The following is a 16151-nucleotide window of genomic DNA, read 5'->3' on the forward strand; positions in this document are numbered from 1 at the left end:
AGATGGCAATGAGTTTGAGTCTTGTACTCCTTGATCTATAAAGTCTCTTATGCATTGGCATCGATTAGATGGCAATGAGTTTGAGTCTTGTACTCACTCCTTCAAACACAATGCCATCGAGTCGATTTCGATCCCTGACTCTAATTTGGTATGTGTTTGACAATTGCCATTCAACCAAATTAACATACACATTGGAGCTATTAAACTGGAAGAGTTTAATATAAACTCCAAAGTATAATAGTGGTTACTTCTGGAGAGGAGGGAGGGACCAACATTTGGGGTGCGGTCAATGGACCTTAATTTTTCCTCGCTTTCTTTTTGGCAAAGAAAAGCATATTCATGTCTCCCAAATCCCAGCTCCCTGCCGTCAAGCCAATGCTAAGTAGGTAAAATAAATTTGTGGTGAAAATATGCAGAACAATACATCACTATCAATTTCCTTTTTAAAAAAATATAGTTTTATTGGCATATACTGCACATATAATACAATTTAGTCATTCAGTCTTATTAAGAAGACTTGGACAATCTTCATCATTATCAATTTCAGAATATTTACCCCTTTTTTTGAATGTACAAAATTAATGTTTATTCCACCTTGTTTTTATTTAGTCATTTTATTGGGGCCTCATACAACTCTTATCGTAATATATACATACATCCTTGTGTCAAGCACATTTGTATATTTGTTGCCATCATTGTGGGGAGAGGAGGAGTCCCCCACAAATCATCACAGGTCCGGTAGGCGCAATTGTACAGCGATAATAAGTAACGATTATAGTAAAGTCATAGAGAGCATGAGAGGTAGAGGAGAGATTGAAGTAATGGAGTCAGACACAATTCATGATAGCATGCTCACCTCAGCCCCGCTTGGTGGTCCTCATGGGGGGATCCCAGCCCTGAGAGCAGGAGGGTGCCTCGGGAGCGAGGATGGGGAGAGCCTCCACTTTATTGCTAACCAATCGTTATATCTCATTAGGGGGACATGATTACAGATAACCACACGTCACAGGAAGGGGCAGTACAATAGGCATACACATTGTAGGGAGGATTCTATGATAGGCATAAGGGTGACAGGAAGGGGATGAGCTAGGGGTGTGCCCATAGGAACGGGAAGGTCTAGGAGTATACATGTGACAAGATGGGCGGACCCTAGATTCATGATGGCAGCCTAACCTTGGTCATCCTTGGGCGGGTCTGACCTCTCTGATGTCTCCTACAAGGAAACAGACAACTACTATCCTTATCAGAAGGGAGTGGGCCCTACTTGTGGGATAAACAGTGGTGTCTGCTTGCTCTAGATGGCTGCTCTTGATGACCTCCAAGTGTACAGTCATTCGCAAGCAGCTAAGGTTGACATCTATTTGGGGGAGACAACTTGGGAGAAATCCTTCAGCTTCCCATACATCATTTTCAAAACATTTTCTACTTTATTTTTTCATGTCTTACACTGACCGATGTCTCCCTTCACCCATGCTTCTGTTGTCCGTCCCCCAGGGAGAGGGTCAGATGTAAATCATTGTGATCAGTTCCCTCAGAATATTTTCTTTTCGTGCTTGTTGTTAGCTCCCCGTTTGTCTCCCAAACCCCTGGACAACTATCAATCCTGTTGCTTACTGTTTCTATAGATCTACCTATCCTGGATTTCATATACAGAAAATCATACAAAACACCAACAGGAAGTAAACAAAAGCCAACAACAATGACTAGACAAAACCTAGAAAACCTCAATCAAAAATAAAGCAGAAAATATTAAGAAATGAAACAACTTCTAAATGGATCAAAAGGGAGAGCAAATGATAGCCTAAATACATCTGCCATAATCAACTTTACAGCGCTCTGTGTCTGATAGCCAGGTTACTCACAAAACTGGACTATGGTTGGAGGTGTAGTCACTAGAGACAATCCATGTAGGGACCCTGCAAATGAATTTTGGACTTTCACTGTCATCTGTAACCTTCTGTAAATGCAATGTAAGCTCTGATAGCATTCCCTCCTTGGGATCTGGATTTTATTGGTATAAAATCCATGGCTGGTGTGCTTCTTCCATGTGGTCTTAGTTGATGCTTTACTTAGATAACTGCTTGTTTGAAGATTAGCCTTTAAGACCCCAGACACTTATCTTTTTAAAATTGTTATTATTTAATCATTTTATTAGGAGCTTATGTGCTTGACATCCATCCATTGTATGTCAAGCACATTTGTACTTTTGTTGCCATCATCATCGTCAAAACATTTGCTTTCTACTTGAGCCCTTGGTATCAGCTCCTCATTTTTCCCCTCCCTGCTTCCCCCTCCCTCATGAACGCTTGATAATTTATAAATTATTATTTTGTCATATCTTACACTCAGACACTTATCTTTTCTGACAGCCAGGCACCATCTGGTTTCTTTACCACACTTTGCTATAACACTCATATCTTAGTAATATGAGCGATCTCTTCAAGAGGTTGTGCAACAAGTAGAGGAGCCACTCATATTACTTAGATTGGGGCTAGAATTAAGTGTGAACCCCAAAGTCATTCATGTATTTATGGCTTTTCCATGTCTCTAGTTCGCTTATGAGATATCATTATCATTTTATGTTAGAGAACATTATCAATCATCCTCCTGGGATATAAGGTGATTCTATTGATTAGTAATTTAGCCAATGATACAGAATTTCAAACACTGTTGAGAAGACAAAATTATACATATGTAGGCCAGCTTCAGACTGTAATACATGAATTATTGACTTGTACAGATTAAACTCATCAGTGACTGGGCACTATTTACACAAATAATGGGAGCTAGCAAGAGGGCAACATTGTTAGTAATGCTTATTCATAAAGCCGGAAACCATGCCTACCAGACTAATACATGGCATAAGAAAGCAGGGAGAGTATTAAAATAATAACTATATGGTAGTCCTAGGCCATCATTCTTTGGGTACCTTCAAAGCAAGAGATTCAAGCCAACGCCCAGTGACCGCTGATTCTACAACGTTGGGGTAGTAGTCATCTGCTCCTTCTCACACTAGGGTGTTTCACCCTTGAGTATGTTGGTTCCTTACATCTACTACAGGTAAGTTTAAGGTTAAGTCCGCCTCACTTAGTGGGGTTTTTCAACAATTCAGTAACATTGATTATGCCCCCTAGGGATCCCGGTGGCATAGTGGTCACACGTTGGACTGCAATCCTCATGGTCACCCAAACTATGCAGCTCCTTAGGAGAAAGGCTGGGCTATCTACTCCTGTAAACAGTTACAGTCTCAATCTCAGAAGCTCTCAGGGGGTTGCTATGAGTCAACATTGGCTCAATGGCAGTGAGGTGTTTTACTTGTTTGCTTGAGTGCTCCCTAAGCAAAAACTCCCTCCCAATCCCTGATGACATCTAATGTGGGAAACAGAAAGATTTCTCCCAAGTCGTCTCCCCCAAATATGTTAGACTTAGGACACCACTTGCAGCTAATGGTAAATAATTGACAAGTTACTTCACTGTAGGCAGTCAGCTGCCAGACTACTGTCTCTTCCCACCATGGTTAGGCCTGCTCCCTGCTACTAAGAACAATGGGCTACTTCTCCCTAAAGGCTTGCAGTTATTTGGTTCCTGTAGGTGGACTTCACACCCTACTGATAATGATCTCTATAGTTGAGCCAGGGAACAGGTCAAACCGGCTCAGGATCAGTGACATCCAAAGTTAGGCCGCTGTCCTGAATCTAGAATCTGCCCATCTTGCCACATGTATGCCCCCAATCACTCCTCTTCCTATTGCGTGTATAATACCCCTAGATCACCCCACTCCCATTACTGTGACAGATGTCTTCACCTATATAGCATAACCCTTTCCTGTGACGTATGTCTTCACCTGTCACTGGGGGGCTTGCATGTCCCCAGAGACTATAAAAGCCTTGGTTAGCATTAAAAATCTCTCTCTCTCCACGTGAACCACCAAGTGAGGCTGAGGTGAGCATTGCTACCATGAAATGTGTCTGACTCCATTATTTCAATCTCTCTTCTATTTCTCATGCTCTCGATGACTTTACTATAATCTTTACTTATTATCACTGTATAATTGCGCCTACTGGACCCGTGATGATGTGTTAGGGGCTGGATTACCCTGACAATCTAATAATCTTTGTTTTCCATGTTTGTTTATGTCATATAAGTAAGACTATACAGTATGTGTCTTTTGTAACTGATACAAGGTCAGCAGTTCAAAACCTCTAGTTGTTCCATGGGAGAAAGACGAGGCTTTCCGCTCCCCCAGAGAGTTGCAGTCTTAGACACCCACCAGGTCCGTTCTACCCTGTCCTATAGGACCTCCATGAATCGGCATCAACTTAATGCCAGTGGATTGTGTTTTGTTTTCACTCAGCAGGGTGTTTCCAACATCTTGCTATTGTGAACAGTGCTGCGATGGACATGGGCGTGCATATGTCACTTGTGTTTTGGCTCTTACTTTTGTAGGGTGTAGACCCAGTTGAGGTATTATTGCTGGATTATTTAGGATTTCTATTTCAATGGTTTTAGGTCCCACCATATTGATTTCTGCAGTGGTTGTACATGTAATTAACAATTTTTACATTAGCAGCAAGGAATCACAAAACGGTGGATGATTTGATCCAGTATTTCCCAAAGTGGATGATACCCAGTCTTCAGGGAGCTGGGGGCTGGAACAATCCTGAGGTGGGGGTGGGGGGGCTGGGTGGGGAATGCGTGCTGCAAAAACAAATTCCTACACTTTATCCTGGATTATGGGCTATCATACAAACGTGTTTGCTTGTTTGCTTTTTCATACAAATGTTTTTAGTTGTCAGTGAAATGCAGAGTGGTTTTTTTTTTCTTCATGAAAAGGAGGCCGTAGGCCAAAGTTTAGGAACCTATGATTTAGTCCGTCCAGTTTCCCAATGAAACATGTATCCGCAGACTCCAAATGGCACAATGGGAGATGCTGCAGAATCTCAACAACCCATTTTTGGAGAAGCTTCACCAGCTGTACTCGGATAGCCCCCTGCCAATGGACATTCGACAGCACTTGGCCAGCTGGATTGAAGATCAGAACTGGTGAGGCCTTCAGGCAATTGGGAGTCGGTTGGGAATGGTAGTTTCTTTCTCCAGAGTCCCCAGGACAGCAGGAGCCTTTGCTGGGACATTAATATTGGCCCTTGCTGGTCCCCAGGCAGGAGGCTGTCCTGAGCAGCGATGATTCCAAGGCTAAGATGCTCTTCTTCCACTTCTTGGACCAACTCAGCTGTGAATATAGCCCCTACAGACAGGACCCTGAGTTCTTGCTGCTGCAGCACAACTTGCGAAAATTTGCCCGGGACATTCAGGTATTTTAAAAGCTGAGGCAGGAGTGGGATCGCAGTATAGTGGTAAACGGGTTGAAATATGGAGCAGAAACTGGAGGTCCAAAGGCAGGGGGGTTGATCTGAGAGGAGGAGGCAGAGCTTGGAATGCAGCCAGTGGCAGAAGGAAAGGTGACAGCCTACGGGGGTGGGGCGGGGAACCAGGGTCGGGGGCCCACTGGTGAAAGAGGAAAGGTCTAGATACTCTGAAGGAGGGAGAGATACAGAGGGGCCGCTGGTGGGAGACTCCGAGGTGGTGGGTCATTGGGAGTCATTGAATCCGTTTCCTTTCCCTCCTTCAGGCATATTCCAATGGCCCTGCCCAGTTGGCTGAGCTGCTCTTTAATCTTCTTCTGGAAGAAAAAAGAATTCTGGCATGGGCTCAGAAGGCTCAGTTGGTGAGGAAAGTGTGGTGGTCACCTAGGCAGTTCCTGGGCAGAAAGAGCCATGGGAAGTGTGAGGGAATGTGTCTCCGAAGAGGGTTCACCGCATCCCATATTGGAAACTTAGGCCTGTGGGGGGAAGGCCAGCCCCCAACAACTAATCGCGGGTTCGATAGGCGCAATTGTACGGTTGAGATATATACAGATTATAATAAAGCCATAGAGAGCATGAGAGATAGAAGAGATTGAAATAATGGAGTCAGACACATTTCATGGTAGCGTGCTCACCTCACCCCGCTTGGTGGTCCACACAGAGATGGGAGACTGGAGGGCAAGAGAGAGGGGTAGGGGAAGGACAAGCGGAAAGGGAGCAGGGGAGAGAGGATGGGAAGAGGGGAGAGAGGCCGAGGAAATCTTTATTGCTAACCAAGGTTTATACATCTTGGGGGGCATGCAAGCCCACTAATTACCGTTAAAGGCATACATCTTGGGAAGGGGTTATACTATAGGTAATACAGCAATGAGAGGGAGACAATCTAGGGATATACTCACAATAGGAAGAGTAGGGATTGGGGTATACATGTGACAAGAAGGGCGGATCCTAGATTCATGATGGCTTAACTTTGGATGTCACTGAGCAGGTTTGACCTGTTCTCTGGCTCTCCATGGAAACCACCCTAGGGGGACCAGACTAATGGTCCCAAGCTTTTAGGGAGAAGTAGCCCATTGTCCTTAACATAAGGGAGGGGACTCCACCTGTGGTGGGCCCAAACAGTAGTCTGGCAACTGACTGCCTTCAGGGAGGTAACTTGATGATCATTTACCATTAGCTGCAAGGGGTGTCCTAAGTCTAACATATATTTGGGGGAGACGACTTGGGAGAAATCATTCTGTTTCCCACATAGGCCTTGATCTCAGAGATGAAAAGTCAGAGCTAGAATGTGCTAAACCACACAAAAGGCAGCGACATAAGCCCAGCTGTGGAGGAGCCGGTTCTGACTTCCGGTGGCACACACGCACAGAGTAGAACCGTGCTCCACAGAGCCTTCTGGAAACAGACTGCCAGGTGCCAGGTCTCCAAGGCACCTCTGGGTGGATTTGCAACCTTTTGGTTCGTAATAGAGTACTAAGCCTTTTGTGCCACCACGCGGCTCCAAAATGTACTCAAGAGCCCCTTATTTCAGGACCAAAGGGAGCCAGCCCTCAGCCCACCTGTGGAGAGCCAGCAGCATGAGATTGAATCCCGGATCTTGGAATTAAGGACGATGATGGAGGTTGGTAGAGAGGAAAGAGGGGGTAAGGAGGGCTCGACCCCATTTGCTCCCACAGAAGCAGCCTCACCTGGGTCCTGTCCCCTCTGCAGAAGCTAGTGAAGTCCATCAACCAACTTAAAGACCAGCAGGATGTCTTCTGCTTCCGGTACAACATCCAGAGCTTGGGTAGGAAGCACACAGAGGAGTGGGGAAAAAGATGGGTGCCTGCTGGGAGGCCCAGGGTGGAAGAGAAGAGAAGGGAAGAGCTCCTGGAAATGTGCTGGCTACAATCGAGAGCTGCCATGCAAATGTAAAGTGCCAGGGTATGTGGGGTGCCAGTAGTGGAGGAGAGGCATAGAAACCACCTTAGCTGGTTTAGTGGGCATCTGCTCCAACCCTAGAAGTGCCTGTGCTTTGCTTGGTTTCTCCTCCTTCTCCCTCCAAAATCCACCCCCACGCCCCACTCCCGCTAGCCTGGCCTGGCCTGACTCTGACTGAGTTGGACGAGGCTCCAGTCGGGAAGGGGAGGGATCCCAGGCCTGGGTCCAAGCACTGGTTTGACTCCTGCTTTCTGCCATCCAGTGAAGACATCCTCTTTGAACCCCCATCACAACAAACAGAAGCAGATTCTACAGGAAACGATCAATGAAGTGGACAAAAGGAGGAAGGTAGGAGGCCAGGGACAGAGGGCATGGGATGCAGGGTACTGGGGAAATGAGGGTAGGTCCCGGGGAGATGGTGAGAAGTGCTCAGCACTCACGGTCCCCCCTCCCCAGGAGGTGCTGGATGACTCCAAAACCCTGCTGGGCCGGCTCACCACCCTGGTGGATCTGCTGCTGCCCAAGCTGAAGGAATGGCAGGACCAGCAGCGACAAGCTTGCATTGGCGGCCCACGCCCGAAACACTCTTTAGAGGAGCTGGAGAAATGGTGAGAGGTCCCCCCCACCCCCAGGCTCGCTCCAGGGCGGCTACCGCCCTGGGCTTTGTAAATTGTCATGTTCTGTATCCATCAAGAAGCCCTGGCAGCACAGTGGTTATCAATGGGGCTGTGGTTTGTAGGTCAGCAGTTCGAAACCACCAGCCTCTCTGAGGGAGAAAGACAGGCTTTCTGTTCCCATAAATGGTTACAGGATCCAACACCCACAGCAGCAGTTCTACCCTGTCTCCGCTTAGGGTCTGAATCGGCCTGCACTCAATGACAGTCAGGATCCGCTGAGAGCGCATCGCCTTCATCAGTCTCCGCCTCTCAGAACAGCAGCCCACGGCCCTGTCTGACTGCTGCTGTCCCTCCGCAGCTTCTTCCTCACCCCAGGAGCCCAGAGCCCACTTAGTGAAAGAGACGTTAACTCACAATTTGGTTTCTCTGCCTTTTTTTTAACCATCTGAGGGTTTCTACTTGTTTTTGTTTTTTACTACAGTGAATATATATATATATATATTTAAAACCCTGTTATCCTACTACTCAAGATATAGTTACTGTAATATTACCAAGAATTATATTTTGCTGTTTATACCACTTGGAAATCTATGTTTTGTTTTTCACTTAAAAACATATCGTAATGTTTTCCCATGTTCTTTTTAGCAGCTATATAGTTGTCCCCTATATATAGAAGTAAGGTAGCTTAAATAATGAACTCCTATGTGTGGGCATTTAGGTTATCTTCAATTTCTTGCCATTTTCCCCCAATAAACTATTTTGTTAGTTTTATTGTGACTTGGGGAAACTGTCTTTGAGCAACTAAAAAAAATGTATTCTTCCAAATATTTTCCTATGAGAAAATTCATCATAATTTAAGCAAAAAACCCCCATTACAATTGTAAATTTAAAAGCAAGTGTGGGTAAACAAGCGGCCATATAACTGAGAAGTAGCATAGCCCACATGGAAGAAGCACGCCAGCCTGTGTGATCATAAGGTGTTGATGGGATCAGGTATCAGGCAACAAAGACCCGGATAAATGTGAATGGGGGGGAGTGTGGAATGGAGACCCAAAGCCCATCCATAGATAGTTGAACATTCTCTTACAAAAGGGTCACAAGGAAGAGACAAACCAGTCAGGCTGCAGTATAGCACTGATGAAACAACTTTCCTCTAGTTCTTTAATGCTTATCCACTATCATGACCCCAATTCTACCTTACAAATCTGGCTAGACTGGAGGATGTACATGGGTACAGATAAGACCTGGAAATACAGGGAATACAGGACAGATAAACCCCTCAGAACTGATATTGAGAGTAGTGATACCAGGAGGGGAAGGGGAAGGTGTGGGGAGAAAGCGGGAACCAATCACAATGATCTACATATAACCCCTTGCCAGGGGGTGGACAACAGAAAAAGTGGATGAAGGGAGACATCAGTCAATGTATAATAGTTTATCAATTATCAAGGGTTCATGGGGGGGAGTGGGGGAGGAAGGGAAAAAATGAGTTGATACCAAGGGCTCAGATGTTAATTTTTTTTTTAAAACATTTTATTAGGGGCTCATACAACTGTTATCGCAGTCCATACACACATCAATTGTGTAAAGCGCATTTGTACATCATTCTCAAAAACATTTTCTCTCCACTTAAACCCCCGACATTAGGTCCTCATTTTTCCCCTCCCTCCCCGCTCCCCCCTCAGATGGTAATTTAAAAATGATGATGGCAACAAATGTTCAAATGTGCTTGACACAATGGATGGATGCATCGATTGTGATGAGAACTGTATGAACCCCCAATAAAATGATTAAAAAAAGAAAAAGAAAGTGTTTAGGACTTAAGATTAACCTTTATTTATTTTTTAAATATATATTTTTTAATCATTTTATTGGGGCTCATACAATTCATCACAATACATAGATCAATTGTGTAAAGCACACTTATACATTTGTTGCCCTCATCATTCCCAGAATTCGCTTTCCTCTTGGGTTCCTGGAATTAGCTCATTTTCCTTTTTTCCCCTCCTCCTCCCTCCTTCCCCACTCCCCCCTCCCTCATGAACCCGGTGTCTCCCTTCACCCACCCTTCTGTTGCCCATCCCCCAGAGAGGAGGTTATATGTAGATCCTTGTGATCAATTCCTCCTTTCTACCCACCCCTCTTCCCTCCCGGTGTCACCACTGTCATCTCTGGTCCTGAGGGGTTCATCTGTCCTTTAAAAATATTTTTATTGGCATATAGTTAATATGTCATATAATCTAATCATACAATCATATTAAGAAGAGTTGTGCAGTGTGTTAGACAGGGTTCTCTAGAGAAACAAAATAAACCTACCTATCACATGCAGTCATCATCACAATCAATTCAGAGCATACTCTAGTCATACTCCATGTTGTTAGCTCCCTACTTCTCCCCAACCTCCCCACCATGACTGTAAGGCAGTTACTGTTTCTATAGATAGACTTAGCCTAGATTTCATGTACAGGAAATCATGCAACACAAACCAAAAGACAATAACAATAAAACAGGAAAAAAAAACTCAATAAAAAAGCAGAAAATATTAAAAACTGAAACAACTTTAAACTCAAAGGGAAATCAAATTATAAGTTGTTCCATTTTAACCAAACTTCATCTTCTAGAATTGACTTTGCAATGCTCACTGTTGGATAGCAAGGCCATTCACGTCCCTGGACTGTGGTCAGAAGGGATTCGCCAGAGTCTTCATCAATGTGGGAACTCTGCAAATGGATTTTATGTTTCACTATCATTCATAAAACACCAAACCCAAACTCACTGCCATCGTGTTGATGCTGATGCCTAGTGACCCTGTAGGGTAGGGTACAACTGTCCCGTGAGTTTCTGAGACGGTAATTGTTTATGGAAGTAGAACCCCCATGTTTCTCCCTCGGAGCTGCTGGTGACCCTTCAGATTGCAACCCAACGCGTAACCACTCCACCACCAGGGCTCCTCTGTCTTCCATAGCCTTCTGCAAACCGCTCTTTAGAATTTAGGCTCTGATACTATTCCATCCTTTGGATTTGGGTTTTATTATTTACAATACTTGGATCACACAGAGTGGAGTGCTTCTTCCATGTGAACTAGGAAAAACCCCAGCAGTGTCTTAGGGTGTTCAGTTGATGCCTCACTTAGATGGCTGCTTGTTTGAAGACAAGGTTTTTAAGACCCCAGATACTATTCTTCCTGAGAGCCAGACACCATCTAGTTTCTTCACCACACTTTGCTATAGCGTCCATATCTTCAGGGACCACTTCATGAAGGTGAGTATCATATATAGGGCCATGTCATAAGAACTAATTAATTGTTCTTAAATCAGGGCTAGAATTAAGTGCGAGCTCAAATCCTTTCATTTATCTATGCTTTATATATGTCTTTGGTTCACATTTAAAAAAAAAACTATTTTCTGGTTTAGAAATATCATTTTGTGACAGAGAACATTGAACATCACCCCCTGAGGCATAAAATGATTCTATTGATAGCATCATTAATTTAGGAATTGCTATAGAATTTAAAACTGCTGAGAAAAAGCAATTACACATATATGTAGGATGACTTTTCAGACCACAGTACATGAATTCTTGAGTTATATAAATCAAACTCTTAAGTGACTGGACACTGTTTACACAAACAATGGGGTTAGCGATAGGGCTAAACTTTCAGTAGTGCTCATTCACAGAGACAGAACCATGCCTCCCAGACTAATATGTGTGCTAAGAAAGCAAAGAGGGCATTAAAATAGTAAATATATGGTAGTCCTGGGCCACCATTCATTGGACGCCCATAAAGCAAGAGATCTGAACTAAAGTCTTAACAACCACAAATTCCAAGACTGCTATACTTTGGAGTAGCAGTCACCTGCTTCTTCTCACACTTGGACATTTCAGCCTTAAGTCTAAGGAACTATGTCATTTCCTTAAATCTGCTACAGGTGAGTTTCAGGTAAAGCCCAGTTTTATCAGTGGGGTAACCGTATTGAGTTCTGTATGGCCTATGAAGGATGCCATGCATCTCAGAAAGACAGCCTAAAATTCCAGTATCCTATAGCACAAGGCCTGGCTGACCAAAGGCTTGATAGAAACTAGGTCAAAAGTCTCCACTTAGGAACATAATACTGGGCATATTGGGTTCCATATAGGTATTGTTACTTTTTTTTGCTGATGGTAAGTTGTGTCACCTGGTTCACCCACCAGCAGAAAGAAGTGTAATCTTCTCTGGGACACACATAGCTCCCGCCCCTCATCTTGACTTGAATTTCACTGATCTTGTAACACTGTCTGTTAATTTGGAGTAACCTTATCATATATGTCACCAACTGAATGCGCTTCTCCCTCTTCCCTGTCTTGGATAACTGACCCCCGCTGAGGTGGGGTCTCCTGCGTCAAAGGAGTTCTTAAGTTGTACATATACAGGGTGTGTGTGTGCTATATGGTGCATATGCACGAGGCAGGCTCTGTACTTCATTGTTTGGCAGACTGGATTGGGAGGTGGAAGATTATGTGCCCTGAGAGCAGACGCACTGACTTGCCTTACTGTTGGTGTCTGTCCTTATAGGCGTGAACTCATACACTATTTGTCCTTTTGTGATTGACTCACTTCACTCAGCACAATGGTTTCCAGGTCCATCCATGCTATGCAGTGTTTCGTGATTTCATTGCTGTAGTTCAGGGATGCACACTACTCCACTGTGTGTACGTAGCATCGTTTCTTTAAGCATTCTTTACTGATGACCATTTGGGCTGTGTCCTTCAAGAAAATCTAGCAAGATTACCCTGTTGGGATCCCCAAAACAATCACCATAACCTTTTGAGCTGATTTCTCTGCCTTGAATTGAACGGGCCCAGCAAATCCCCTCAGAGGCACTGTTTTCAATGGGCCTTTTTGAAAGCACCCCACTGAGATGAAGACAAGTATATTACTGCTGCCAGCCCCTGGTTGCAGAGACGTGTTTAGACATGTTTTGTTTGGAATAAACTCATGCATATGTGAACTGGGACTCTAGTAGCAGTACTGTTGGACTTACCCTCACTTCTTAGAAATAGAATGCAGCAAAATATATGCACTTTTTAATATGGACATTTTTTTTGAAGCTTTGGAAAAATGGTTTCAAGCCATCTCTTGGAAAAGTTGTTTTCAGGGTGTTTCCTTGCATGTAGTGTTTGGTTTCTTTCCTATTACCACAGTGCCTATTATAATATTTTATTAATAGAGACAGTAAGCATCGTGGTTGAAAGCATGGATTCTGCAGCCAGGCTATCTGGGTTCAAAATGCGAGCTTTGTCTCTTACTAGTTATATGACCTTTAGCAAGTCAGCTGGTGATACTTCTCTTTTGTCATCTGTAACATAAGATAATAAAGTAGCCATTTTATAGGATTAGGAATCCCTGGAGTCATAGTGGGTTACATGTTGGATTATTAACCACAAGGTCAGCAGCCCCTCTGCTGTAGAAAGAGGAGGTAAAGATTTATATTAGAAACCCATAGGGGCAGGTCTACTCTGTCCTGTAGGGTCGCTGTGAGGCTGAATGGACTGGCTGGCAGGGAGTTGGGTTTTTTTGTTTACCTCATAGGATTGGATCCCCAATCATTGCTCTTGGAAGTAGCAGTCAGGAAATCAAACCAGGAATTGCATTGGGCAAGTCTGCTGCAAATGAGCTCCTTCAAGTGTGAGAGTGGAAAGCTGTGGCTGTGAGGGCCCAGGTGCACCCGACTCAAGCCGTAGTATGTTCAGTCGTCTCCTCTGGCTCTGAAAGCTCATCAGAGACTAAGGAAGATCACAGAGGATTGGTGCGTTGGACTGTGGTGCTGGCAAGGGACAGGGAAGTACGATGGTGGCCAGAAGAACAGACAGATCCGTCTTGAGAGGAGTGCAGCCAGACGCCCCTCAGAAGTGAGCAAGTGACTTTGTCTCATGTATTTGACCACGATAGCAGGAGAGACTCGTCCCTGCAAATTTTACTATACTGATAAGATAGAGTCAATGAAAAAGAGGAAGATTGCCAAGGAGACACATAAACACAGTGGCTGCAACAGTGCGCTCCATCGTAACATAGGAGAGCTAGGAACCGCCTAACAACGACCTCCAAGAATTGTCGTGAGAATTAAATGCAATAGTATGTGTGGAGCACATGGAATCACTAGTACATTCCCTACTGCCATCAAGTGGATTCTCATGGTAAACCTATGTAGGAATTTTGAGACTTTAAAAAAAATAAATGAATTCTTTATTGTGAATCAGGTAGGGGGGTTTACCTTTCAGACCATCAACTCTAGATTCAACTGTTTAAATCACTCAACAGCCCCCCTATTCTATCTGTTCTCACTCCCTGAATTTCTCTTCTCCTTTTTGATCCTATCTGTCAACCCTCTAGTCCATTGCTTCGTCTGCCCACCTTACTCTCCTTCCCTTGGGAACCTCCCGAGTCTGCTCCCGTTGGTATGCAAGTCTACGTCTTGTGTTTCACCCCTACAATAGCTGTCTCATCCACTATTGGTTCTACTGAGATTGACTGACTTCGCTCAGCATGATGGTCCTCAGGTCCATCCATGCCGTGAGGGGCGTGGGGGGTTCAAACTGTTCTTTCATGACGCATAGCATCCTATGGTGAATACGTACCAAAGTTCCCTTTTCTAAATCATCTCACTGGGGGCTCTGACAGCTCTTATAACAATCCATACATGAGTTGTATCAAGCACATGTACACCTGTTGCCATCATCATTTCCAAAACATTTTCTTTCTACTCGAGCCCTTGGTATCAGTTCCTCTTTTTTCCCCTCCCTCCCCACCCCTCCCGCCTTCGCGAACCCTTGATAATTTATAAATTATTTTTATGTTCATATTTTACATCGTGCGCTATCTCCTTTCACCCACGTTTCTGTTGTTCGTCCCTTTGGGGATGGGAGGGGGGTGTTAAACATCGATCATTGTGATCCATTCCCCCGTGCCAACGTTTCTTTATCCATTATTCTACCGGTGGGCATTTGGGCTGGCTCCCGCTTCTTGCCTTGTGACCAGTGCTGCAATGAATGTGGGGAGTGCGTGTGTTTGCTTGTGTTGTGGCTCTTGCTTCCCTTTAGGGCAGTGGTTCTCAACCTATGGGTCGCGACAACCCTTTCACAGGGGTTGCCTAAGACCATTGGAAAACGCATATTTCCAATGATCTTAGGAACTGAAACACCTTTTCTCTATCTGTCTCCAGGTGGGTCCGCCTGTAGATACGCCCACATACGAGTACCTGGCATGATAACATCATCGTGCCAACCCTGTCACATACACCTCTTACAAATACAGGTGTATGTGACAAGGTTGGTGCCATAATGTACTTACACAGACCAGTCACACGTGTAGAGAGCAGCTCCTGTGTAGGAAGCAGCTGCTGTGTAGAGAGCAGCTACTGTGTTAAAAGTAGCTTCTGTGTTGAAATCAGCAGTACTGGGGGTAAAATGACACTTCGTGAATTATTATTACTGGGTAAATGTTAAAATCATGTACTGTAAAATCATCAACTAAGGCAAAAAATATATATCTCTGTACCATGGGAACTTAATCTGGATGCTGATCGGTCTTTTTATATTCAGCTGTGGTTGATATGAGTACTGCCCCCTTGTGATAGTAATGGGTATGTAAAAAAAACAAAGAATGGTAAGTCATAGCAAACTAATGAACTGTCTTGACTCAACTATGCCATGTATCATCTTTTGTATTATTAAAGCTATTGCTATATATTATTTTCATTAGCAAACCATCCCATGACAATGGATTGTTAGAGAAGAACATTAGAAAAGAAAATATAGTGAGTATTTTTTTAAAACATTTTATTGGGGGCTCGTACAACTCTTATCACAATCCATCCATCCATCCATCCATTGTGTCAACAAGCACATTTGTACATTTGTTGCCCTCATCATTCTCAAAACATATGCCTTCCACTCGAGCACCTGGTATCAGCAAATTTTTTCCCCTCCTTCCACACTCCCCACTCCCTCAGGAACCCCTGATAATTTATAAATTATTATTTTTAATATCTTACAGTGAGGATTTTTAAAATATCATTTTATTGGGGATTCATACAACTCTTATCACAATCTATACATCCATCCATTGTGTCAAGCACATTTGTACATTCGTTGCCCTCATCATTCTCAAAATATTTGCTCTCCAGACAGTGAGGATTTTTTTACAGTATGGTTTTACCTCAATAATTACAGCAAAAATTGAGAAACCACAATGTGTTATTTGTTGTGAAGTTCT

General features: G+C 43.9%; 1 protein-coding gene across 2 annotated transcripts in view; it reads left to right on the top strand.

Moving 5' to 3' along the window:
- Positions 1–16151, top strand: part of STAT2 (signal transducer and activator of transcription 2) — a 31181-nt gene that overhangs the window by 4356 nt on the left and 10674 nt on the right. For both annotated transcript variants that reach the window (XM_030886162.2, XM_045290136.1), the window contains exons 2-8: positions 4906–5043; positions 5159–5312; positions 5630–5725; positions 6895–6984; positions 7074–7149; positions 7546–7631; positions 7740–7891. In XM_030886162.2, the coding sequence (XP_030742022.1) occupies positions 4913–5043; positions 5159–5312; positions 5630–5725; positions 6895–6984; positions 7074–7149; positions 7546–7631; positions 7740–7891 (785 nt within the window). In that variant the 5' untranslated portion in view covers positions 4906–4912. The remainder of the gene's footprint in view (positions 1–4905; positions 5044–5158; positions 5313–5629; positions 5726–6894; positions 6985–7073; positions 7150–7545; positions 7632–7739; positions 7892–16151) is intronic.

The sequence above is a fragment of the Echinops telfairi genome, unplaced genomic scaffold, assembly GCF_000313985.2.
Source record: "Echinops telfairi isolate 266 unplaced genomic scaffold, ASM31398v2 ScPeMD7_2;HRSCAF=8, whole genome shotgun sequence".
NCBI classification, from domain to species: Eukaryota; Metazoa; Chordata; class Mammalia; order Afrosoricida; family Tenrecidae; genus Echinops; species Echinops telfairi.